This window comes from Rhipicephalus sanguineus, chromosome 1 (genome assembly GCF_013339695.2).
Source record: "Rhipicephalus sanguineus isolate Rsan-2018 chromosome 1, BIME_Rsan_1.4, whole genome shotgun sequence".
NCBI lineage: Eukaryota > Metazoa > Arthropoda > Arachnida > Ixodida > Ixodidae > Rhipicephalus > Rhipicephalus sanguineus.
The window spans coordinates 102862729-102890161 of NC_051176.1; the positions used below are offsets into that span (position 1 = coordinate 102862729).

At 45.9% G+C, this 27433-nt stretch overlaps 1 protein-coding gene across 2 annotated transcripts; it reads right to left on the bottom strand.

Moving 5' to 3' along the window:
- Positions 1 to 880: 880 nt before the first annotated feature.
- On the bottom strand, positions 881 to 26210 carry LOC119394786 (uncharacterized). Of its 2 annotated transcripts, none has more exons than XM_049415452.1 (3): positions 25971 to 26210; positions 24705 to 25053; positions 881 to 1564 (listed from the first exon to the last, which is right to left on the bottom strand). In XM_049415452.1, the coding sequence occupies exons 1-3, from the start codon at positions 25980 to 25982 to the stop codon at positions 909 to 911; spliced, it is 1017 nt and encodes a 338-aa protein (XP_049271409.1). In that variant the 5' UTR covers positions 25983 to 26210; the 3' UTR covers positions 881 to 908. The 2 variants fall into 2 exon arrangements, with proteins under 2 accessions (XP_049271409.1, XP_037518022.1); XM_037662094.2 differs by lacking the exon at positions 881 to 1564 and adding an exon at positions 22784 to 23022 and having other exon boundaries at positions 23913 to 25053.
- Positions 26211 to 27433: the final 1223 nt, after the last annotated feature.

A 27433-nucleotide genomic window follows, 5' to 3' on the forward strand; every position in this document is an offset into this window, starting at 1 on the left:
CAGTCTAAATGAGTGTAGTTTATTTGTGCCACTGGCCTTTCGCTAGGTTCGTTGCGTATTTTCCCCGCATTTTTATTACCGGTACGACAGGAGTGTTGGGTTGAAATGCATTCTTAACGTGTGTGCATGCATTGTCGTAAACGTTTTTCCAGCGAACAATTTATGCAGGAAATGCATAAATGCGTGTGTACAAGAGTTTGCAGAAATTCCTGACGCACACACACACAAAAAAGAAGCAAAAGCTGGCACGTTCACCGTACGCCCCGTCTGCTACTTTCGTTGTCATAAAGGAGAAAGACAAGAGCTATATGTCAATATTTTTTTCTACACTGTTTGAATTCGCTACAAATACATATTATTATAGCTGCTCCGAATATTTTTATTTATCGTCATCTCTTTCACATTGTGCGAACATGCAAATGGAAGAGCCAAGAAACCAAATGTGTTACGCGGTCATCAGAAAATATGAGCTAATGTTATGCGCGCTAAACCAACCCAGTTTTCCTCGAGAACTCAATGGCTACTAAAGCATATTTGAAGAGATTTTAAGTCAAAATATGGTACGTTTTAACACATTAAGAGACCCATTACGTTGTGTTACGGAACTTACGTGCTTCACATTTTGTAAACCACCTCCACATAGTTTCACGTCTGTACTAAAATACTGGCATAGAGTCAACCGAGCTTACTTTACCTAACGGTGACTGTGAATCAGATACACCACGGCACTGTCATTGACGCCTTCTCAATTCTATAGCCCCTTTTGAGAACATCTGCCTTTTAAATCAAAAGCTCAAGTTGCTACATTGACCCACCCGAGAAGTGGCACCTATGCCACAGCTAAGTTTATACGTAGTGCAACACTAAAGAATACACCAACCTTTGCGCGACCGCAAGTGGACGTCCTCTTAGCCCACAACCTTTGCGCCGGCACTTGAGGCTACTCCCCCAGCTCCTGCAGCATGCGATTTAAAGTCACCTGCGTGGCTGCCTTGTCCCTGGGCCCTGTTGAAGCCTTCGCTGGAACTCATTCCAAAGCTCTTGGAGTCACCATAAGAGCTGCTATGACCATACTCCATCTTGTCGGATCCTCCCACGTTGTAAGCGAAGCTGCCCTGGCCAGCCTGCTGGCCTGCCGCGCCGCCCTTGAATCCAGCGCCTCCCTTGAACCCAGAGAAGGCTGCCGCTCCACCGACACCGCCGGCGCTAACGCCTCCAGCGACACCACGGCCGCCGCTGGCGTAGCCGGCTCCGCCACCGGCAGCTCCACCGTGGCTACCTCCGCCTACTCCACCGGCGGCTCCACCGTAGCCGGCTCCACCGCCAGCTACTGCACCGGCAGCTCCACCGGCAGCTCCACCAGCAGCTCCACCGTAGCTGGCTCCGCCACCGCCTACTCCACTGGCGGCTCCTGCACCGTAACCGCCTCCGACACCGCCTGCTCCACCGGCGGCTCCTCCACCATAGCCGCCTCCGACACCGGCTACTCCGCCAGCGGCTCCTCCACCGTAGCCGCCTCCGACACCACCAGCGGCTCCACCGAAGCCGCCTCCGTAGCCACCTCCTACACCACCGACAGCTCCGCCATAAGCACAAGGGCACGGTGGGCAGACTCCAGGAACCAGAACGGTGCCGGGAACAGTATGAAACAGTCCTCTTCCCTCTATTTTGCCGTCATCCTTCTTGTCATTTTTCTTTTTCATGTCCGCGGCAGCAGACGCAGCTCCCGCGAGGAGCACAGCAGCTAGAAGGCGAAGCTGCGCCCAGAGTGTTGTGCCATTGGACATCATCAATAAGTGCTAACGAATATTCTCTTAATGTCAGTTTAGCGGTGGCAGGTCGAGCACGACACTCTTTTTCTTTACCAAAATAATCAAATCATGTAACAATAAGAACAAGAAATAGTATAGAAGAAAAGGCAGGGAGGTTAACCAGTTTAGAACAACCGCTTTGCTACTGTACTCATGGGAATAGGATGGGCGAGATTGAAAGACGGAGAGGAAAGAGTGAGAAAGACAGCACATTACACAGCACGCACAGTCAGTCACAGTCCGTCATTCTCGCGTGGTACGCGACATTACTGTCACAGCCGCTTGTCCAAGTCCAAGGCCAACCGGACCAATCGTCACCACCACCTGTCCTCTTTGAAGCCTCTCTGTATGCCAAATGGACTCCGCCGAAGAGAGGCCAATCTGCTTTTACGCTTATGGCTAGGGGTGGCATTCACGAAATAGCATTAATTTCTCATAGGAAAGGCCAACAGCGCTCTTTGCGATAGCTGTCGTTGCGAGGGTATGCTACAGCTTATTCTGTGCGACAATAGGAGATATAATGTTCATAGGCAGTCCCTGGCGTCCGCTCTTGCGCACAATGACAATAGACCGGTGTTTGTCGGAGCCATTCTTACATGTCGTCGACAGAAGACATTGCAGCTGAAGGGGACGAAGGCGTTACTGCGGATTTTTTTATTGCGGTAGCAATTATATGGACAGTCTCGACTGGATTTTGCCGTCGCCGTCGCCGTCGCCGCCGTCATGCACCGTATATGTATAAGTATGTGTATATATATAAAAGCCCCAAAGAAAAATAATTCAGAAAAATGCTTCCGAAGCGCGGAATCGAACCGGGGACCTCTTGCTCAGCAGCGAGTGGCGCTGCGGAGCAAGAGTGGCGCTGCGGAGCTACGAAACGCAGATCCTCCACGTAGCTAACGGCGACCGTTATATACACACCCTTTACCGCTGGCAGAACTCAGAGACGGCAGGCGATAATAAGCGTTTCTTCATTACCAGCAAGATGGCGCTAGGAGCGCGACGGGCGCATTAGTCGTCGGCGAGCTCGCTCGCTTCTTAATTTGCGCAGGGAGAACCTTGCCCTTCCGCTGTCTGCTCGCGCGGTTTTCTCGTGGTGAGGGGAAGAGGAATTGGATTGGATTGGAAAAACTTTATTTACGTCCTGCAGAACGCGCTCAGCGCGTAGCGGGCGTCTCCCACGTAGGGACCGACAGAGAATACCTGGCGGCCGCCTCGTGGGCCTGCTGGACAGCCCATTGCTGGTCGGCGAGAAGCGAGCTTCTGAGGGACGTCTCCACTTGTGTGAGGTAGAGCCGGGATGAGCGTTTCTTACACTCCCAGAGCATGTGTGTGAGTGTCGCCGTGTGTCCGCACGAGGGCACGTGTCGCTGGGGTACGCGTCGGGATAGAAAACATGAAGCTTGGCGAGGTTTGGATATGGTGTGCGTTTGCAGTAAGCGTAGGGTTAGCGCCTGCGGCCTGTTAAGTTTCGGATGCGGGGGCGGAAAAATGCGGCGCCAAGGTAAAAGTGTTTTGTGATGTCGTTATACGTAATGGGTGCGTCCCGGTTGGCTTCTAACTCGGCGAGATGAGGTTTCCCTGTGACGGCGCGGTCGGTAAGCGCGCGCGCTGCGTCGTGGGCGATCTCGTTGAGGTTGGACGGGGCGCCCGGCACCCGGCCGAGATGGGCAGGGAACCAGATGAGGTGTGATGCTTGAGAGTACTCGGATCCACGCTGCGGAGGATGCGTAACCGCCTGATCGGAGACGACGCCACGTTCGAAGGCTTTCATGGCCGCTCTAGAGTCGCTGTAGATGACTTCTCGTTTGCTGTCGAGCACACTTAAGGCTATGGCTACTTGCTCAGCTACTTCGGGGTCTCGGGTGAGGATAGTGGCGGAGTTTAGGATCCGCCTGCGTGGATGAACCGCGACCGCGGCGAAGGCTCGGTTGTTGCGATAGGCAGCGGCGTCCACGAACGAGACGTCGTCCGCTTTCACGTCTATGCGCTTGAGAAGGGCGGTCGCCCGCGCAAGGAATATTTAAAGCTTTCACCGTGATGTCCGCGCTCATGTTACGGAGCGTACGAAAGTCACTCGAGCTCAAGGGACGCCGCTAAACGAACAAACAGAACATGAGCGCGAACTATCAAGTGTCACAGCTCGAACTTGAAGCAGGCTAGTTTTCCTTCGCTGCTTCGGCCGCCTTTGCAACAGGAGCGCTGTTCAAACTGAGAGTATCCATTGGCGAGCCCCACTTCGTATAGCATTAATTTGTTGCTATCGCATTCATTTCTTCGCCCTTGCGGCGAAACTGAGACTTTTTTTTAATAATAAGGAGGTTTTACTCGTCCTGATGACGTCATAATATCGCGAAGGCCATACAATACCAACATGTGTAAGGTAGGTGCGTGGCTGGTCTTTATAAATATAAAGACTTCCTGAGCGATATGTTCTACAACTCTGCTTGTCAGACAACTAAACTGCAGCCGTTGGTGTAGCCTGTACATCATTTCATGTGTACCACTAATGACACATGTAACAGTCTTCGCACTTCTTGCTCGCCTATTACTTGATTCGCAACCACATGCAGAAAGTCACACCACGTTTCACTTGAGTTGAAATCATATTCCTGAAAATAACAAGACTTTACGCGAGTGGATTTGAAGAGAATACGCAATGCAATGTGGTGCTTTGTATAAAAGTTACTGTGCAGTTGAAAAATTCAAACTTTCACATCTAATTAACTGCTCAGAATTATAGGTGACTATTGTTACGAATCTCCTGTACATATTATCACAACCTGTGAACACCCACTGGCTAACGAAAAGAAGGTCCAAGCCATACAGAACACCTTACGTATAATTCGGCTTTGCTTTTGTATATATCCCTGTTTGTTTAAGGAACCGCTCTTACTGTGTCCCGCCCTGTTTCCTCCTGCGGTCTTTGAACACAAATAGCCAGAAAAATTTTAGAGGCAACAATAACAATATATGCCAACCGAAGGTATATCAAAATGCATCTATGGATCTGTGGATCTGTCTATCAAAAACACAATCTGTCACTTTCAGAAACGCCGCGATCGCTGCTTAGATCGTTTAAAGATATCCCTCGAGTGTTGCGAGGGTACCACATATTTCGCAGTCTAATACGAACGAAGTCATCACAATGCAATCGTTCTCGACACCGAACGCGGTCGTAACGCACAAAATTTCATCGTTGGGGTTAACGCCCCAAAACCACGATATGATTACGAGAGACGCCGTAGTGGAGGGCTCCGGGAAATTCCAAACACCTGGGGTTCTTTAACGTGCACCTAAATCCAGCACCCGGGCATCAAGCATTTCGCCTCCATCGAAATGCGGTCTGCCGCGGCCGGGATTCGATCCCGCGTCATCATGTAGTGTCATTATTTTAGACCGTAATTTACCATACATAGTTAAGAAGAAAGATGACTTTAGAGCGTCGTTAGACATGAATTTACTACATTTGTACCAGTAATAGCTGTCAAGTTCCAGCGACTGTCATCACGAGGGAATGGCTCAAGAAGAAATATCATGGTAAGCGAGCTTGATTGCGCAGGGAATAATATAGTCGAATTTTTTTCTTTTTTTAATTTCGGGAAAGTACAATCTGTAAAGTAGAGAAGTTCGGGTGACATTTTTCAATTTATATTCTCGAGAAAGGACAGTAACATCTTTATAAACGTAGCAAGAACGAAGAAATATAAATAGTTCTTTGTTGATAATACACAAACTCAAATTCCATCGAAAATATTGTAAATGTGTCACAAGAGAAATTATAGTCAAAGGGTCATTGAGCCTCTAAGCTCTCTAAGCTACTCAGCTTTCTAAGCCTCTAAGCTACTCTCGGAACTAAAACTATTCAAATTACGCTCAACATCAGCACATGACGTGCGTCTGTATGAAGCGCGTTATGTGCGCGCCGTAATATCTATAGGCGAATCGCTACTGTCAGGTTCGCGACGTATAACCTGCGTTGCCGAAGGACAATACATTCACTTACGATGACTTTCATGGTGAACGGGAGCACGCTGTTTGAACGCAACTCTTCGCCAAGGAGGCAGCAAATGCTGTGCTTTATATTCACGCACCTGCCCACGTTTATCGCAAGTCTCCAAGCTCCTCTCGCCGTTGCCGTAAAAGGACAGCTTGCCTTGGCTTCATTGCACTGCCTTCTTGCAGTTAAGTCTTGTTCCTCCTTTCTTCTCAGCGCTTATAGGAGCCTCAAAGTTTGCAAGCGTTTATCTCTTCCATTCCCTTTTATTTTTATTCCCTGTATGCAGAAATCCCAAGATTTCGCAACATCCACTGAGATCCTGCTCGTCGCTCAACAGTTCAAGCACGTGCAATAACGTGTAGAAAGTCTTCATTGATCAAACCGCGCGGAGTGGTGAAACAGCAAGGAGCGTAGGCAACTAAAAATAATGCGAGAGATCCGTCCAATGCAAGAACACTACACCGTGGCTTACTCTCCTACTCCGTCGTGGCGGCAGAGGCAAATTTTCTGGTGCAAACTCTTCCTTAAGGTTTCTGAGGATAATCGGAGCGTTGTGCCTAAGAGAGCGCGCACAGTAACGTGACCAAAAAGTACGTGTACTTTTGCTGCACAATAACATCTACGCGCTGACTCAAGAAAACGAAATGCTGCGCAGTGACGCACGTTAGTTTGCAACACTGAAGGATGGGAAACAATTGAACTGGTAAAATAAAAGCATGCTAAATTAATTAATTAACTTATTATATTACGTGTCAAAATCAGCATCTGGGGCTGAATTAACAAAGCTTTTCGTTCGTAAGGGCTCTTTCTCATTGGCTAGCCGCCTTCGCAAATTTTATCTCCTGCATCATGACTGGGTAACAAACAATTCTAGCGTGAAGACTTTACGTGAATATGGGCACTGATTATTACGTGCTAGCTAGCGGGTAACAGTGAAATAATTTTGACCACCTTCTTTTTTCGTTATTTTTTTTAATGAATGCCCGATGCTCAGTATATGAGTGTGTTTTGTTTTTATTCTGCATCCTCCAATTGTGGTTGCTGCTGCCGGAAACGAACATACGATACCATGCGCAGAAGCACGATATCGTACCCACTGAGCTATGTTGGTGAGTTCCCATACTTCTCGGCCCGCATTCACAGAAAGCCCTTACGCTAGAATTATTCACAAGAGAAAGCTTTCTGATGCCGGACATATCATAGAGAAGGCAGCTGGCCAATGACAAGAAACACTACCAAAAAAATCTTTTTGAGTTCGGCCCCTGACAGGTACCACGCATGAGATTTTCACGTACTCCAAAGTGGCGAACATATAACCTGGAGCCTGCTTGCCTGCAAAAAAAAAAGAAAAAAAAAGAACTACATCTTCTGTGCCACGTCCACTTAACCTTTGAAAGGGGGAGGGGGATATAGTGTAAAAAACAACTATATAATAGGGAAGATTACACACAGCCCACGCATCTCTGGACGCAAGGTGGCAATTCATGCATGTGTGAACATACCAGCACTGAAGAACTTTCTGCTTCACGGAATTTGTTACAGCCTGAAAGTGAGAACTATGGAAGCAACATTTCAAAGGCTGCTGATCTCGTAATTGTCGTACTTTTGTATTAGCCACATTTAGATATTAGTTTAGTAGACGGCCGCGTGCATGGTGGTTAGCGGATATAATGGTGATCCTGAAATACAGCCATCAGAACCTGCAGTTCTTTAAAAGGGTCAGAAATTGAGCTCGTTGGTACGACTTCATTTCTGGAATCAGCGCCGCAAAACGAGAGTGTCTCTCTCGCCTCTGTTTCTTCGCGCTGTTATCACTAACGACGGTACCATCCAATCTCCAAGGCCGATGCAGAAGTTCTATGGCTTCCGTTTTCTGTGATACTTCCTCTCGGTGTTAAGGGCGGCGTTTCTTTTTTTTTTATGCATCTCAAACCTCTCTATTTGGCAGGCTTTTACTACGCATGCACTCGTATTTGCAACGCAATATTTCGTGTGCATACTTCTATACAACTTATGGAGATAGAGCTTGCGGGACCCTAGGAGCTGATGGGGTTTCAATTGAAATGAATATCAACATACTTGCGCGACTTCAGGCCTTACACGAAGGATAAGAAATATCGTGTCACTGCCGATGCAGTACGACACCCTGCAGCATAGGCATGCGCACAGGGAGGGGGGGTGGCAGGGTGCCAGCGACACCCCCCTCCACCCACAATCATCTAAGGGGGGCCTCAAGTCTACCCCCTTTACTCGGCCAGACCCGTCCGTCATTATTGAAAGTGCAGGGTTATGACACGTTCAACAATGACAACCCAATAATTTTTTTTAGAAGAATGATGTTGAGTCATGTCATTACTTTCGAGGAAAAAAAGTATAGAAGTTACATGTTTATTTTTATGGTGTAAAGCTTGGGTAATTGGAACGTTCAGGATTATGAAAGGATTGAAGGCATTCACCAAAATACCGGCGTTACGCCAACAGACATAACTAAAAAAGCGACCGGCACAAATTAAAGTGGCAGGCAGACACGTAATAAGGAGAATAAAGTCGCACTGGACAACCATTATTCCACATCCCTAAGCTATAGTGCGTTACTGCAAGAAGGCTGATCATCTTTACTTCTGGCACAATTACTTTTCGAACATTTGCCCATAGCAGCAAAAAAAGTTGCCGTTGAATTTCAGTTATTCTGCCTCATTGTACGAACTAATGATCAGCACGCGAAATTTCATGCGTAAATATTTATTAGAAAAAAACATCCACTGTTCTCGTAACTGTAGCGTTAAAGATATGCTTTCGGAAAAATGAATTTAACGATTTGAGCTAAGTGTGCGAGTAATAAAGGCATTAAGTACCAAGGCAGTAAGTGCAACATGCGCTCCTTTCTTTCTATGTTTTATGTTATCGGTCCACTACACGTGTGTTACTGACTTGCGCAGGCCGAACCCGAATGTCTGGGAACATTCCAGATTATTTTGGAATCTTCTGTTAGGCTTGAGCGTGCAAACGCGAACAGTTTAGTTTATTCTGGAACTAACGCGGCCACCAGCGATAAGGCTCAAATGTTCGATGCCGCATGTATAAAAGCCGACGCGCCTAGATCAGATTATCGACGGCCGACGCTCCGTTCGCCGCTATCAGTGTACAGACTGTATTGCTTGCCGTTTGACTTTTCGTTTCCCGGGCGCAGGTTCGCCCAAATAAAGAGTTACGTCTTTAATAGCCTGACTGCCATCTTCTTCGCCGTCAAGACCACGTGACAATATCTAGAATTCTACCACGCTCATAATTGGGGGCCTCCTTAGAAGTCGCAGAGTCCCCGTTTGTTCGATACGCATTTTTTGTTTTCACCTTCTCAACACTACAAGCTGATCTGCAGCCCTCCAACGACGATCTTTGAGGCGCCCCTTCATCGTGTGGTGGCGAGGTTGAATGCCTGCTTCATTCGAAATGTCCAGTATTCCCCTAGGTCCATCACTGAATGAAGTGACAACAACGCACAATCTAAATAATTAAATGGCCATGATGACACACATTTCTGGGAAAAGGGGGGAATACTTGAATGTAGTGCAGCCCTCCAGTGAAAGTTTTTGATTTAAGAACACCATGCGTCACGAAATGTTCGGCAGCATGTCACACTCTTTGTAAAACTTGAAGGCGAAAGCCTGCTGCACACTTGGCAATGTATTAAGTTATAAAATCGGCGACCAGACTTCTTGCAAGACATAACGAGCCGCATTGTGAGAGACACGCATTAAATTACCTTGGTATTGCATTACCTTCTCACTTCCCCCCCCCCCCCGTCCCCGCCCCTATCTTCCTGAAGCTTTCTGCACCTCACGTGATATTGCGTTGCCTCTGGGATCGGCCAACGTTTGACCCAGAGACGATGTCATGCATAGAGTTTCTTACTATAATACCTAGAGGGGAATCTGGCGCTAGTGTCTATGGGGGCTCCTTGAGCGGTGCTTCAACCACAATGGGAATGATGGGAAGTACAAGCTTCGGATCTGCTTCGGATGGATTAGGTTCTTGAGATTCGCAACGCTTGTTTGCCGAGTGTAAAACAAAGTGATATGAAATTATTTCCGACTAAAACTTGCTTCATTCTTTTGTACGTAAAACTTATTACAAAAAAAGATTGCGTGACCGTGAGATGGAAGTGAAACCTGGACAAATTCAACCACCAGGGTATGCATTGCTCTGCAATTGTGTTGCAGATTTGGCATCACAATATAATGAATTATTTTCTTTACAACACCTGAAAACATACACGCCTGTTTTTCCCTCGAAAGTGCGCATTATCTATTTATCGAAATAACAGTACTGTATTGTGTCAGAAACAATTAACGTATCGTCTGCTGCGATGCCAGGTGCGTCTGTCCAAGTGGTCTGCCTCCACGGCATCTCTCGTTTTGTTGTGAAGTCAAGTCAGAGGAGCGTGACGGTGCGTCTACTTAGCTTCACCGTCGTTTTGCAGCCGATTTGAACGAGTTTTGGCAAGACGCGCTTATAAAATAACGTTAACTCTATGCAATTTCCTGCACTGGCATCGGACGCTTCATCTATGCGCAGCGGTGAGTGCACGACGCTTTACCAAAACTCTCATGTATAAACTGTAAAGCTGCAACGTCGCAGCAAATCAAGAGATCTAGCGGTCTTCAACCTCTTTGAACAACAAAGGCGCTGCTTGAGTGCTTTGAAATGCACCCCACTACCCCCGCCTCGCGAAGAACGAAACTGAAACTGTAGAAAAGATCCGTAGACTGTCCGCTAGCTAACGCTATCCAATCCGAAGCCTGTACTCCCCATTATTCCCATGGTGGTTGAACGATCGCAGCGCCAATTTCCTCTCTAGGTTATTGTATGAAACTCTATGATGTCATGTGATGGCGTCACAAAAAGCCGCTACCTCTCCCCACGCCCCTCGCTTGAAGAAGATCACGTGGGTTTTTGTACCGCTTTTTTTCACCTGTCGCGTCTCACTCAAAGTAAACGCACAACTAGACACTTGAGGCTTTCGCCTCAAAATGTTGCATAAAAGTAGTCAAATGACTATAGGGATACAGACTAACGAAGAGTATCTCAGCAACTAACGGCTTGCAGGCTACATCGTGCTCTTCCGCAGTGATGGAAATGAAATAAAAAAAACGATTGAAGAACTAAGTCGCGAAAGTGTTGCAGTAGGGTTGAAGATATACAATATTTATGTGTATTAATAGTGCTAATGAGATTGGACGTGTTATTAAATCAGAAACTTTTAATTACGGTTCCGGGTGCTTACCAGAGGTGCTGGAACATGTTCATATTTTTTCAGCGGCTTAAGATAGAAACAATTATTTTTACTAAATCATCTTGAGTAAACAGGGAGCTTAGTGATGTAGTCCTATGAAGAGCCGTCTTTTCTTTAAAAAATCAATTTTTAAGGTGGTGACAGTGTACACCTTAATCTACATGGAAAGGCACTTGGCACTGTAGTCAAAACATCAGCGCAACGTTGCAAAGAAACTCCCAAAGCGGCACTTAAACAAAAGCAACACTACTGCTTGACACGTAAGTGTTAATTCGCATAAAAATAACAAAAAACGCATCTAAAAAGATTCTCCTTGCGTCGATATTTGGAGATTGTGTAGTTGGCTAAAACACGTTGGCCGGCTAGTTGGTTAGCATCCATGATGAGTGAATAAGCGCGACTTGACAGAGACGTAGAAAGAAAACAGACAAGGACGCAGCGCTACTTTCAACTGAGATTTTATATTCGCACGAACCGATAAATATATGCCGAGCGAGCGGAAATAACAGAACAAGAAACCAATGCTCAGTGGGGCATATCGCTAAACCGAACACGTGTACAGGGCAAGATGAAGATCCAAGACAGAGCAATAAAATTTTTTACCGTGGCAAAGCAAGATGTTGCAAGTATTTTTGAGAAAGTGAGAGGGGAAGTTGGCTAACGCCCATTTCTTCTAATCTAGCAACCTCGTAGGCCTCGACAATTTCTCCTGTCATCTTACTATGCGCCTATACAGGATAGAAGTGTTTTCAAACAAGGAGATGAAGCCACAATCTCGGCAATGAGATTGGCAATCTGCTTGCGTGAGAGGAGTACGCTTTCAAAACGCTTCCAGTTTGACATGCGATCAACTTCTAGAGCTTCTTAATTTTTTTGTTAACTCTACTTACGCGACATGGGATGGGACTGTTAAACAACAACAAAAAATGGTATATGCATTGGGTCACGTATTGCTCCCTGCTTAAGTGACTTGTACTTACAATCACGACCAGGTTCCTCATGAACGCCTGACAAATAACCCTGATGGTGCGAATGCGGTGGCGTAAGCATAAATTTTTTCAAAAGGGGGGGGGGGGGGGGCACGCGCTTGATATGACGTTGGGTCCGGGCAGGTAAGTGTGGTCGAGTGTCATTTCGTGCTCTGTAACACATGGCAGAAAAAAAATTCGGGGGGGGGGGGGGAGGGCACGGGCCCGGTGTGCCCCCCCCTCCCTGGCTACGCCACTGTGGAAATGTATTCAAATTTGTCGATGATTTTTTGAATTGTTTTGAACAACGAATCATGTAATTTTTACTTGATTGTCTCTAAAATCATAGCCTCATTCACAGAAGTCTTGTCCCCTTTGGTGTTGACGCATGAAGTATATATACATACGCATGCTCTATTTCTGAAAGAAGAAAGCCGTCACTATACTGCATGCTGCACCACTACGCGTCATTTATTTCATTTTTGGTGAGCAAGGCAGGAATGTTGGCTTCAGTCAAGTTTCGTTAACCCTATAAGGCAATAGAGATTATGTAGGCCCCGCCACGGTGGTCTAGTGGTTATGGTGCTCGACTGCTGACCCGAAGGTCGCGGGATCGAATCCCGGCCGCGGCGGCTGCATTTTCGATGGAGGCGAAAATGTTTGAGGCCCGTGTACTTAGATTTAGGTGCACGTTAAAAAACCCCAGGTGGTCGAAATTTCCGGAGCCCTCCACTACGGCGTCTCTCATAATCATATCGTGGTTTTGGGACGTTAAACCCCAGATATTATTATTATTAGAGATTATATAGGTACAGTACAGACGAAGTTTTCCCCATCACCGATTGTTGCGCCTTCACAACGTTATGTCACTATGTAAACATATACTTAAGTAAAAAAGTAAGATATATGTGCTCGGTGGATTTAAACTCGGGGCGTCCTGTAAAAAAATTCAATTCTGTAACCGCTAGGCGACAGGTGCATATGCCTTAACACGCCTTAACTTAACTTCAGCTTAAACTTAACACGCGAAAAAGAACTCCTTTAACGGGAGACCTACGTGAAAAACAACCGCGTTGTGAAACGTTGTGAAGCCGTCAGCGCCGTGCACACGCTTGGAACCTGTTTTCCAACGCCAACGGTTTCCCGTCGACCTACCATTGTCCACAAGTGCCGGCAGTGATCTTGATCACAGAAGCATTGTGTGTTATTTCGTGGCTGTCAGAGCGCCGTCACTTCTATTGAGCAGGATTTAACTTGAATGCTGCATCATGCGATTTTTGGAGGCCGACCCATTAGTCAGAGTGAAACGCTAAACATCGCTATCACTGCCAGTGTGTCGCCCTCCATTCGAAACTGCGATTTGGTTTGATTGCAGATTGTAGAAAACAAGAACATTTTTCTACCTGAGATAAACCCTCACGATCCACCAAACAAACACCTCAAATTTAATTTTATGCTGTTCCGACAATGCCATCATTCTCAACCTGTTTTAGTCCACTGCAGGAAGAAGGCCTCTGCCAGTGATTTCCCTATTCTGTGCGAGCTCATTCCATTTTATACCTGTGAACTTCTCAATTTCGTCAGTCCATCTAATGCTCTGTCTTCCTCGACTGCGTTTCCCATCCTTTGGCAACCATTCTGTTGCTCTTACTGTCCATCGATTGCCTGTTCTACGCATTACGCGGCCAGCCCAGGTCCATTACTTTCGCTTGATGTCAACAAGCATTTCCGCAACCCTTGTATGTTCCCTGTAGGTAGCAAGAGAAAAGGAGGAATATTTCTAGTCAGGGACATGTTGTCAATCATTCATAGTGTGGCAATCGTTGTTGAACGTGTCCGCGGTACTCGTTGTAAGCTGCGGAGGGTTAGTGTTGTCTATATGTCAGTGTAGCGAGGAAAAAGAAAGATTGTCGAAGCCTTGTCTGAGCGATTCTGAGTGGTAGGACTCTTATACTGGCGTATCATAGCTGCCCGCTAGTTTTGGGCCCCTGTTTCGTTAAACTATCGGCTGCACCCACGTGACTCTCGCTGCGTGGGTTTGCAGCTGTTATGCTATACGTTCCCTTTGAGGGATACTCGTAAACTGTCTTTTATTATCAGGGAATACCAGCCATATCCGCTCCACCCCATTCTTATTTTTATAGTTATTTCTAAAGCAGTCATTTTTCTTTATTGCCACAAGTTATAAGGTCAGAAGTGGCAATAATAGCGATATTAAAAAAGAACTGAATTACTCATGTAACTCAGCAGCATTAAAACAATCATTGCTACATTATGTTACGAATGCTAAACAAAATAAAGCGTATGACCTCGAAATTTACATGGAGAGTTACGACGTGTACATTGGTCGCGTACGTTTCAATGTTATTTTAAAAAAGGGGGATGCTATGAAGGCCACGGAAGGTACTTTAATATTGTCTCATTTGGACAGCCTAACGTGATATTCATATACGCCATTTGTTAAATATTTCAGGCTTCATGAGAAGTTTGAGATCATTAAAGCGTTCTAGATGAGGAGTCTGAGGCCCGCGAGGCAGTATTATGTGGCCCCCAACACGACGTCAACGCCCCCCCCCCCCCCAATTTTCCTGTCATTTCTTATCTGAAGACCGACATAGCAGTTTTCACCTAAAATAGGATTTTTGCCTGTAACCTATGTTTTATTGCAACTTTGTGACATGCGTGATGAAAGTAAACATGATTTCTAATCCAGTTTTGCAAACTATTGTCAATGCGCCAAATTTTTACCCCTCCCTGACCCCCCCCCCCCTCCCGACTTGCCGTCCGGCCCCCTCTGTGTCGACTTCATGCCACTTGGCCGTCCACCTCAAGAGGTTGCCGACCCCTGCTCTAGATTATTCATGACTGAATACGGTAAAATGCTTGAAAGTGATAAAATGTTTGAAAATTCAGCCTTTTTAAGACCATAGATCTCCTACCGTATTTACTCGAGTCTAGGCCGGCCCCGATTCTAAACCGACCCCCGAAATTCGCAAGGCCAGAAAAAGAAAAAGCTTAATCATTGTACTGAAATCTAAGCCGACCCTACCCCCCTCCCCACTTTCGCACATCGTTCTTTCAAAAACAAAAAAACAAAAAAACATCGGCTTATATTTGAGTAAATACGGTAAAATCTATTAAAGGGGTACTAACACGGAAATTTTCAGCTCTCAATTTTTTTTCTCTCTTTTGCGTGAAATGAAAGAACAAACGCTCAAGAGCGTAGAAAATGTACGAGGAAGCATGAGCGCACCCCGAAAATGAATTATAACTTGAACAAAAGTTCGTTTCGGTTGCTACTGTACCCTGACGTCACGACACGGTATGAGCTTCTCGTCACGTACTCGCGCAAGATATCGTTACTTTTCCACGGCCGCTCCGCTCCATGGCTCCATTGGCGACGCGCGAGCGGCCATATTGCATGTCTTCGTACCTGACGTCATCACAACTATCCATACTGGTGCGTGAAATCACCAGAATTGATACTGTAGCCTGACGTCACGTTAGTGTCGATGTTAGTAGGTGCGCCATGTGGAAATTGACTTTATTGCCAAAGAAAACGTCTTATTAGCATGTACAGAGCTTCACACTTCCTCAGAGCCGTCACTTTAGACAGTCGATTTGTATGGCGTAGAAAACTCAGCTCTTAAAATGGGTGAGTTGAGTTGAATAAGCTTCATCTGTCCAACGGTTGTTGCTGCTTGTGCCCGGTGCTAGGCTGCCAGGGTCAGATCTTCTAAGTGATTGCCTAGTGAGAGAATCTATACACTCCACATGTACTTGAACGGGAGCCATAGCTGGTCGTACCGTTTAATATGTGCGCACACTTTATAAAGATGCATGTATGCTTCTTTCACTCTACACGCACAGTTTTTGCCTACAAAGGATGGTACAAAGTTATTTGAGAATCTTCAAATTTTGTTATTAATCTTATTTTAATTACTCGAAATCCGCGTTGTTCTACGTATTAAGACGTTGTATTATTTCACGTATATGTCCACATGAATTTGGGTATAGGAATTTCGGGCTGGAGGGATGATAAAGTCCTGGCGGTCACGTGAGCTGTAATAGAACTTATGGAACATAGCTATGGCGGGAATGCGGCGACGAAGTGCAAAAGTTAATAGAGAGAAGAAATAATGAGAAGGAAAGGCAGGGAGGTTAACCAGTATAGGACAACCGGTTTGCTACCCTACACATGGGGACAGGGTGGGGGAGATTTAAAGATGGAGAGAAAGAGAGAGAAAGACAGAAAGATAGCACATGACAGTGCACACACAGAATCAGTCGGTAACAGAAGACATTACAGCTGAAGGCGACGAAGGCACTGCTGAGGTTATTAAGAGAGACGAAATTGGACAAGCGGCTGTGACAGAAATGTCGCGTACCACGCAAAAGTTAATACAGATCATTCTTCTGTCAATGATGATGCACTGACATAATACGAATATGATGAATGGATAAATTGTACCGTGCGGTTGTGTAGTGCTTCAAGTAAATTTATTAGTTAAACCTGAGGCGGGCTCCAAATGGCAGCGGTATTGATTGTAGGCTAGCAGTTTGAAGTGTGGGAGCGTGACGTAAATGTCATTTTAAAAATCCGAGTGATTTGTTGGCACCCGCTACTGTGTTTGTGACATCCGCACCCCTCGTTAGATCATGCGACAACGCTACAACTAGGTACTTATACGATTCCACTCTGTCCAAGTTAACGTTACCGACTGCGTAAGGAAAGTTCATAGGGTTTCGACGGCGCAAGAAAGATAATGATTTGCATTTAGTTGGGTTAAGTTTCATGAGCCACTGGTCGCACCATGCTTGAATAGAGTTTGGATCATCTTGAAGTGCTTGCTGCTCGGATGAATTAGTAATAGTACGATGCGGGACATCAAAGGAAAGCGGCATGGGGTTAAATGCACTCTAGTAGGGTTCGCATTTCTCATTGATTTAGGCTAATACTCGCTAGTAAAGGATTTAACTAAGCACGGACAAAGATGATTACGTTTTTTAGATGTTCCGTGGCAAACCTCGCGTCTGTGTAGGTTGTACTTACCACCAGGACGCGTTCCTGCGAAGAAAAAACACATGAAAGCACAGAGACCGGTATAACACAACTTCAAAAATATTTTTCCTGCTTAAAAAAACAAATTTGATAAAACTTTTTATGTCAGTAGACAATTAATGTTGATAGTAAATGCGTTATTTAGCATATTTTTACTAGGACCACCTCAGTGCTCAATTTACGATAAACACGTGCAAAATTTTACTTTTTGAAACTTTGTCGCCAGATGTACACGCCATTTCACGCTACATACACCTGAAACATTTTAAGGCTACAGTAAAACTTCCTGAAAATCAGTTAATACAAAATATTACATTTCCCTAATTGTTATCTTTCTTGAAAAAAAAAACCGCAATGTAGACCATGTTGTCCATCTTTAAGTAGCATAAAAAACTCACGAAAGCGTAAAAGTGTGTAAAACCTTTTTTTAAGTTAAAAGCCTACGATCGATCTGTAGGAAAAAGTTTGTCTTAACCTAATTTAGAAAGAACAAATTTTTGACAACGCGCTTTACGAGCCATGGTTTCGAGCTTTCCGACAAACTTCACATGCGGCTTGCGACACTGAAAAACCTATTTCGAAAAAAATATTTCGTTGGTAGACTTGTTGCTTTAGATAGATAGTCCTCAGTTATTTTCAATGAAATCGAAGATGGTCGAGCGCCAAGGTTGGGACAGTTGGCGTGGCATGACCCATTAACAAAAACTGATTGCGAGCGGTCCTTCAGAAAGGCTGCAATCCAATTAATGGATTAATGGGTTAAAGGGTTAATGGTTAATCCAGAAAGTTTAAAAAGGAGAAGCTCATGAGACACCTTACGAAACGCTTTCGCGAAATCTAAAAATATGGCATGAGTTTGTTGATTAGAGTCTAAGTTTAGGTGTAAGTCATGAAGGAAGTTAGCTAGCTGAATTTCACAGGAGAGACCTTTGAGGAAGCCGTGCTGTAAAGATATTATGCTATCAATGGTAAATACAATGTCAGGCATCGTGAGTTCACTGGTAATACGCGCAGTTCTTGGGTGGAGGCATGGCACACACTTACGAAGGCGGTGTTAAATACGTCTGCACAATCTGCATTACTTATAGCGTCATTGTTTTCGTTGGCGAGTGTTATCGTGTGTTTGTGTTCTGGGTTAATCACACGCCAAAATTGTTGTGGATTTCGTGTTAGCATACCAGGAAGGTCGTTATGAAAAAACTTGTGCTTAGCGTTCTGTATTGCCGTGAGTTATTCGGTTTCCGCTGAGTAGTACTTATCCCACATAAATTGGTTGTTTCTCTTTTTGGCAGCTTGAAAGCATCTTTTTTCTTACTTTGTAGTCGGTTTAGTGATTTATTGAACCATAGTTTGTTTTTATTAGTGCGGAAACTACATGCACGTAACCTATCAGTTAGTTCTAGTACTTTGTTCTTGAAGAGAATCCAATTTTCTTGCACTGAATGATTACAAGAGTCTCTCTCAAATACACGAAAAAAAAAACTGGTTAGCTCGTTGTTAATAGCTTCATAATTGGGCTTATCATAAAGTCGAATTGTTTTCTTGTAAATTTTGCATACTAGCGAAATAACCTTGTGGTAGCTTATTTCCCTTAGGTGTGTGACAGATGTCATACAGCCGGGGTTGTTGGTTAAAATTAAATTTAAGATGCTTGACGCCCTCTGTGCTACACGCGTTGGTTCAGTTATCAACTGCGAGATATAAATTCAGTTATCAACTGCGTTCAGATATACATCAATAAAGTTAGTTGATTCCGGGCTATTTGTTAAGGTTATGCAGTTATGATGGTTTACAGTGCTAACTTCAGAAACATGTCCTGCTACTTCTAGCCGAGGAGGCACCGCAATGTCACGCGTTGCATATTCAAATTATCTTTATAGATTTATCTCACCATTCCTGTCGATGTGAATATAAAAAAAAGGTTACGGAAACAATCAATTCAAAGAGACGCTGTTCCTGCGGCACTCCTACACTCTAAGAAAACAATAAGTATGGGTGACTCTTTTCGGAGAGTTCTGATTTGCCACGTACAGGAGTCTCTTTGAAGAGCCACGGTGACTCTCTTGGTGATTCATAGTCGGCGCGCTCTAAGAGAGTACCCTGACCCTCTAGGAAGAGTGGAAGAACTCTTAACCGAAGGATCACGTTACCACTTATGAGGGAGTCAGACGACTCTTGCCGGTAACACTCCTACGGGGATCAAATGACACACACCGAAGCGTCAAGCGACTCCAGAACTATTTTAAGTTACTCAACTGACCCATTCGCTACTATTGCGCCGATGCTGTTCGAAATAGTGAAGTATTCATTCTAAGCAAGTCGAATAATACTTGCCGTTGAGAACAGCGACTGCAAAAAAAAAAAATCGTTCAATTTTGGCATTTTTTTAATGAAACTCGTCAAAACACACCTTTTCCAGCAGAGTAATCTAGAAAGCGCGAGAAGATGGTCTGTGATTTCCAATTAAGCCGTTGAGGTATTCCTTATTTACATGCTTGTATGAGTATAGCGAACTAAAAAGTGTGCCAGCGATGTGCAGAGTGTAATATGGTGCAAAATAAACTGAAGAAATTGGCATCATCTTTCCATATTTATTCCTTATGGTTATGAATAAATCAAAAAGTGGTGCCGGCTGGAGGCCTCAGACTTGTGATTTGCAATGTTGTCACTCCTGTTCAGCGTGAGCAGCCATGAAATTTTTACCTGAAAAACAGAACGTGATATTATGATGAGAAAACAGAACTGCAGTAAGTGTTTACAAAACGTACGCAATAAGTGGTTTACACAGACATAATGAGGGCTCACAACATAAACAAACAGGCGTGTTAAGGAACCAAGTTTTTTTGCCATTATCGTGTAAAACACCACTTGCAAATAGTAGCTTTTGTAACACGTCACTTGGCAGCAAACATGCAGCACAAGATGATGGGAGCCTCTTTTATACAACAAACGAAATTGGTTTAGGCTCCTTTGCGTGGGTGCCGCTCACCTCTTTACCTTCGTCGCGTTCTCCAACCAAAGGAAATGTAGGACCGACTGCCTCATTGACAGGGCGAACGCCGCTGTTGATTTTCGAGTGGTGAGGCATCAGAAAATAACGACACCTTCGTTTCCCCGAGTGTGGCTGACAACTGGAATGAAGAGGCGGGAGAAGCGATCCGCGATTCTGGGAATAACCAGCACACACACACACACACACACACACACACACACACACACACACACACCACACACACACACACACACACACACGCACACGCACACGCACACGCACACGCGCACGCACACGCACACGCACACACACACACACACACACACACACACACACTGATTACTCGTATTTTTTGTTCAACACACCGTTACTGTACACACATCTGACTCGCGCGTTTCGTATTAAATAACTTCGCAACGAAAACAAGATTTCACGTAAGAGAAGGCGGGAACTTCGTTTCGCAATAGGCACTGGCTATGCACGAATGAAAGCACTTCTTTTCTGAGAGATCGCTTCAAAATTTGCTTTCAGAATAAGCCCGGCTTTGTTCCGGCATATTCCAACACTCAAGCGCATCCTCCGGCAGTCAAGGGCACGCCGTGAGCGGTTACTGACCGCCTGTTTCACAAACGTAGCCCATTCTTAAATACTCAGATAAACACATGAGAGTACGAGCGCCCGAACGAAACCGTGCGCGCGCGGACGCCATCTACGTCGAGATAAGACATGTCAGTGACTACCGCGTTCGCGCTGGAAACTTCGTATATCTGCTTCTTAAACTACCGTCTTTAAAGGAGTACTGACACGATTTTTAAGTAAAGCAAAACGGACGTTTTTGGTTTCCTTGGCATGTAGTGTTAACGCTCTCTCCACACGGCATCCGGGAAACACGTATAAATATTTAAGTTTGATTTTAAAGTTTTCATCTCCCAGCATCTGCAAGGCAGCTTCGCCGCATGGAGATCCCTATGACGTTTCAAGACAGCTCACTTGGTTTGCGAAATCTGGGTTCTGCATGCAGCCTAAATCACAGAAATCGCTGTCGGAGGCACTGGACGACAGTTCATCATCATGAACCACGTTCGACTGACAGCAAAGGACAGCAGGTGCATATTTCGTGGGCTGCAGTTGCCCGTGACGTCACGGCAGACTTGACACGTCACTATGAAGCCGCCCCTCGAAACCGAAACCGAAACTGCTAGTTGAAAGAGGCGGTATTAAAAATATGCAACGCATCCCCAGCACTACGACACTCTTTTTAGGGTCTCGACACCCGTGCTTTCATTTAGAGCAACAACCCGAAAAATTTTAAAATTCATGTCAGTACTCCTTTAAGCCAACAAAAAATTATATTGTAGTGAAGAGAGACGACGAAGAAACACACGAGCAAGCTAGCAAGGAAGCAAGCCGCAGTGTCAAGAGTAGCAGGAGACTCCAGCTCGCGCTTGCCCGGATTTTGGCTGCTTGACGCCCGCCGCTCTCCGACGCCCTACTCTAGACGCTTGTTGACATTCCCTGAAGACGCGTCAATAAACCACGTCACAATATATAATAGCGCGTCTGAGTGTTCTGTACACAGACCTCTTTTTTTCCCTCGTTCCCACGCGCGGAAGCATGCTGCACACTCAATGTCGATGGAAATGTTATTATGAAGCAGACCAAAGCGCATCTCAAAACGTCATCTTCCACCTTCAGCAGTGCAGACACAATGTGCGATCAGCAAACAATGACCCTTGATAATTGTTTGCATCGCTCATTTCATGGGAGCTTGTACAGCAAAGCGCAAACGGTGTCAACTCGTAAACTGGCAGTTTTAGCTTAGTTGGGCATCCGCAACAGCGCCGCGGACGCAGGCTGCTGTTGGAAATTGCTGGCAGCCTGCTTCCGCAGAGCTGCTGCAGACGCCCAGCTAAAGCTGTATAATTAGTACCTGCGAAAGCAGTACACTCACCGTCAACAGGCGTGCGTTTTCCGTGTCCGCAGCTTCATGAATATTCCGCCCTCCAAGCGTCACTTCGAGCACGGAGCCTGGCGTCACCGCCACCGAAGATGCGCATGTTCACTCGAACACAATACTACGAGACAGGCAACTGACACAATCCGCAACGCATTGCAAAAGACCGAGCAGACTGAGAGAGGAGGCGGAGGCGCCGCGCAAGCCAGGCTGGCTGCGTCGGCGAGCGAGCCACTGACCATGGATCCACAGCGGCGCCGAACAGCAAACGCGCGATATGTAAGGCGTATACGGCGGCGCCTTCATCACGGAAGCCCACCGGAACGCGCTTCACGAGAGTCCCGAGACTCCCGCAAAAATGCGAACTCTCTTTTTCTGCTGCTACCTTCCAAAAGGGGTCAAATGAATGCCCGAAGAGAGTCAGTGCCGTAACCCTCTTTTGACTATTTCTTTTTCTGAGAGTGTGCGGTTATTGAAGTTGGATTATTGAGAAGTTTCTAGAACCATAAACACGCTAAGGTGAAAAGTGATTTTCCATGCTCTCTCGAGGTTTTTTTTCGTAGCCTTAGGCATGAACTTTTCTGACCAAGCAGTTTATACATTTATTGCTTCTTCGAGAAGGACGCATGAAACTTTGCCGCCGTAAATAACGAAACTGAATACACACGTGTTCTTTGTGAAATATTATTGTTGGAAGTTACCTTTCGGATACCTCCGCCTTTTTTTTTTTGGTGCTTGCTTCCGCGATGCTTGACAAATGGGGCGCTCCCATTCCAAAACAAAATATGCGGTACATTGTCATTCTTCGGACTGGTATCGTTCTATTTTGTGTTTAGAAGCGTAACTTCTTACTGCACGAAACTCCGAAGACTATGGCACAGTATAGATGATGCTAGCTGTAACGGACAGATGAACAACGGCGTTGGCGACCAGCACACAAACCTGGGAGAAAAGAAAAAAAAAGATGGTTCGTTTGGGAAGCTGTGAGAGTGGTTTCATCCAAGATATATTAATACACCAAGCACGCATTTTCATTTACTCTAGAGTAACACTAGCTGAACTCCAAAATAATGTTCCATAATATGCGCCTAAGTAATTTCCAATCCATCTGTGCCCTGTTGTGTTAGTGAAGGGTGAAAAGAATGGTGTGGACTAATTTACTATTATTCTGATTTGCTGTTCCATTTAGGGCGTCGGTTCGGGAGACAGTTGTGGCCTTATGAGTTGCCGTTGGGTAGCCGGAGGCAGCCGGTCGCTGATTCCATGTCCTTAGGCCATCATTTCAGAGACTCGAGCAAGAATACTTTTCTTCTAGTCTTATTCTTGACAGTAATTTGATGCAAATTATTCCTTATCTGCTATCTTAACGGCTTAACCGTTCCTCTGCGAAAACGGTTAAACCTACAGGCATACAGTAACTTACGCTCAAGCTACTCCAGTTTAGGCTTAGAAGGTAAAGAAAATACAAAAACTTTTCTTTGAATGTGGTTCAATAGTGCCGATGCTTGCAAGTGAGCAATCATTTTATTCGATAAAAGTCGTCAAAGGTATATCTATTATACTGTCAGTTTCCTGTAAAACTTAAACTACAAACGTGACTTCCCTGCTTGTCAACTCTTAGTCGAGTATCTACCATTGGAAAAACATTCCTACCGCGTACACTGAGCTGGTCTGTCAACATTCGCAAGCGTCTAATGTAAAGTGTCTAAGGTCTTTTCATTAGCGGAAACATTCGCGAATGAAAACTTAGAAAAATTTCCTTCACGCTTCTTACGGCAATGAAATGACAAACGTTAAACTTAGAGGCTAGTCAAACTTCGTCGCATACTTACAGCCATACATGAAAATCTTTCAGCCGACAACGACCTCCTTTCCAGAACTGTGGGACACGGAACCGGACCCAGCAGCCTCCTTGTCGTAGGCGCTGCCGTGGCTTGCTTGACCCTCACCGCGGTTGAAACCTGAGCTCTCACTCAGGCCGAAGCTTTTGGAGTCTCCGTACGACGAGCTGTGCCCGAAGACTTTCTTGTCGGAGCCGCCAACGTTGTAGGCAAAGCTTCCTTGACCGGCTTCCTGACCGGCAGCCTTGTCCGCAAAACCTCCAGCACCCTGGTAAGCGGAACTAGAAGTAGCAGCCCCAGCGACGCCGCCGACGCCACCTCCGTAGCCTCCGCCGACACCACCTCCGTAGCCTCCTCCGACGCCACCTCCATAGCCTCCACCGATTGCGCCACCTACTGGAACAACACCAACGCCGGGCCCAACACCACCACCGACTCCGGGGCCGACACCGATAGCTCCTCCGACAGGTCCTCCGACGGGTCCTCCGACGGGTCCTCCGACGACACCCTTACCGAGACCAGGGCCGACACCAACAGCGCCTCCGACAGGACCTCCAACAGGCACTCCGCCGACTCCTTTACCGATTCCGGGACCGACGCCGACTCCAACACCGCCAACACCGCCAACAGGGCCAACGGGTCCTCCGACGACACCTTTGCCAATTCCAGGGCCAACTCCAACACCGGGACCAACTCCTCCTCCGTATCCCGGACCGACACCTCCTCCGTAGCTAGCGCCTCCAATTCCAACACCGGGGCGAATGCCTCCACCATAGCCGCCACCGTACGAACCACCGCCGTAGCCACCGCGGTAGCCGCCGCTATAACCTCCTCCGTAGCCAGCTCCGCCAGCGCCGTAGCTACCACCATAGCCTGAGCCGAAGCCTGCTCCACGGAATCCCCCGCCGACGCCCGGTCCATAGCCACAAGGGCATGGCGGGCAGCCACCGAGACCACCGCCGAGCCCGCCGCCGCTCAGGAAGAGCCCGCGGCCTTCAATCTTCTCGTCACCTTCCTTTTTTTCATCGTCAGTAGATGCGGCTGCTGTTGTAGTTTCAGCTGGTTTCTCATCAGCCGGCTTGTCTTCAGCGAGAACAATGAGGCAGAGGGCAAGCAGGCTCGATAAAACTAGCTGGAAATCAGATAAAGTTCTTATTAGTACACATGGCATAATGAGCGCAATGGGATGTTCCCTGTACTCGTACAGACAATACTAGTGTTATATTAATTTTCAGTTTTCGTTCTTTTTCCTCTTCGCAATTGTCCCACAATGCCATGCTCCCGTTTTAGCGGATGCCGAGAAGTCATAGGGACGGATGACAAGGAATTGACCATGTCGAACAAAAAGATATATTATAAATTACATACAGCCTACTGATTTCTCCAACCTTAACTTCACTGCAGCAGGAAAAGTAGTAAGTGACGTGTGAACATTCCTTTTAAACGGACATTGCCGTGAGTGAGTCTACTTTTATTGATAAGCTCGTGACGCTAATTAATAAGTAAGGGAAGAGGAGTAGCCGGAGCCATGCATAGGCACCAACCTTTCCTTAAACACATTTAATAAAAAAAAAGTAGCAAGTAGTGACTCATCGTCGAGCAGTGCACTGCTTTGAAACTGTAAAGAGCCTTCTTTGTGAATTAGACTTAAGGCAATCACTCATCATTTTCATAAAATCACATCACACCAAATACCACGTAAAACTGCATGATTATTCAAAGAATCAAACAAAAGTTAGCACAAGGCAACATGGCTCACGAAATGTCTTTTACCATGTTACAGCCAGAGCAACTACATGACGCCAAACAAGCCGGCTTATGTCCAAGCAGGCTTCTTTGTGAGCGTCGAAGTTCTCCACGCTGCACGCTGAGACCCCGTCGCAGAGCCCTTGCTTAGACGCACAATTTGGGCACAAAACACTGAAGTGTTCAAATTGCACGGATGGGTCAACAAGGGAAAATGGAAATGTTTCAATGGAAGCGCTATACATACAAGTACACTGAGACATATGCTCACGAAAAGACACAAGACAGGGCCGGCATGCTTACAGTGGTCCTCATGGCTCTGGAGCTTTTGGTGGACTGGTCACAGGCGCTGCCATGGCGCGCGCTGTTTTATATTCACGCGTCTCCTCTCTGGTCTCAAGGACCCGTAGGTGTTGGACAGGCCAGCGTTGGCTTCCTTCTCGGAAGGCATTTCTCCAGATACACGTCTAGTTCCTCGTGCCTGACAATGAAGCGGCGCCGGCAATCGCCTTCGACGCGACGCCGGTTTACGCTCGTCGGTCAGAGGTTTCCCCGCAACCTTTCTCAATCAACAGGCCCCACCTGGGCACGCTCCTGTGCTCAGACGCACAGACAGCGTTGCTTACGCAACGGACGTGTGCCAAGAGCGCGCCGCTGCCCGCACAGTTCGCATGCCATTGCTTGTAACACTAGTGCGTAGGCGATTATGTTCCCCGGTTGCGAGTCAAGTTTGTATATAGACGCATTCGTGCTCGCTCGTGACTCCGCGTTAACCTTGCGGGCATGCGCATCACGTTTTAGGCGCCTCGAATTAACGACATGTCTTGGACAATTAATAATGAGGCACTTCGGCTTTTCCTACATTGTCTCGTAGTTCAAGCTCCAGCAAGTGAAATGGACATGAGACCAGCAATATACGTGCAACCATATTTGGTATTTTTTAAAATAGTTGCATATACGGAAGGTGGAAAGACGGTTACAAGGTACTTAACATGTGAGGTGTGATGTCAACGTGTGTTGAATTATTTAAAAAAAGAAAAAAAACTCGCGGAAGAACTTCAAAAGCAGACGCAGGGGGGAGGCAGTAAGTTTGTTTTCATAGAAATTATGTATTGCGCAGCTCTTTTATAAGCTTGTGAGTAATGACTTTTCTGAGTTTTCTAAATGGACTGTTTAAATTTTAATTGCGTAATTGCACACGTGTACGAGGGTTACTTCCAAATCTCTGAAGTTGCCATAGGCTTCGCTCAGAGTCTGCTGATCACTACAAAAATCTTTTGAAGTTTTTGAAGATGACACTCATAATCTTCACCTGTTTGCTATGCGTAAAAATGCCTGAGTTAAAATTATTTAACAATTCCAAGATGATCAGCTTTATTTCTGATACATTGCTACTAGGCTTCGTCTTGAAGTGATGTGTCGTTCGTTGAGTGCAGCCATCATACACCCATGAAATTTGATAAAAGCTTTTTTATTGCCTGAATGTTTAGTGCCTGAATAGCTTGTTAAATTGCATTCAAGAGCATACAAAACCAGATCGATATCTCAGCGTTTCCCATTAAAGGAACCCCAAACGACCTCTGTAAACACAGTAAACTAGCCCCTTATTTTCTACAGGCTTTTCCCGTTTACCGCCTCACTTCGTGACGTCATCAGGGTGATTAACGTGACGTCTCTAGGCTATAAACTTTCGATTAGTCAGTGTAAGGGAAATATCAGTTGTGATTTTTATGACACCACGTTTTCCCGTCGAGTCGCACACTCTT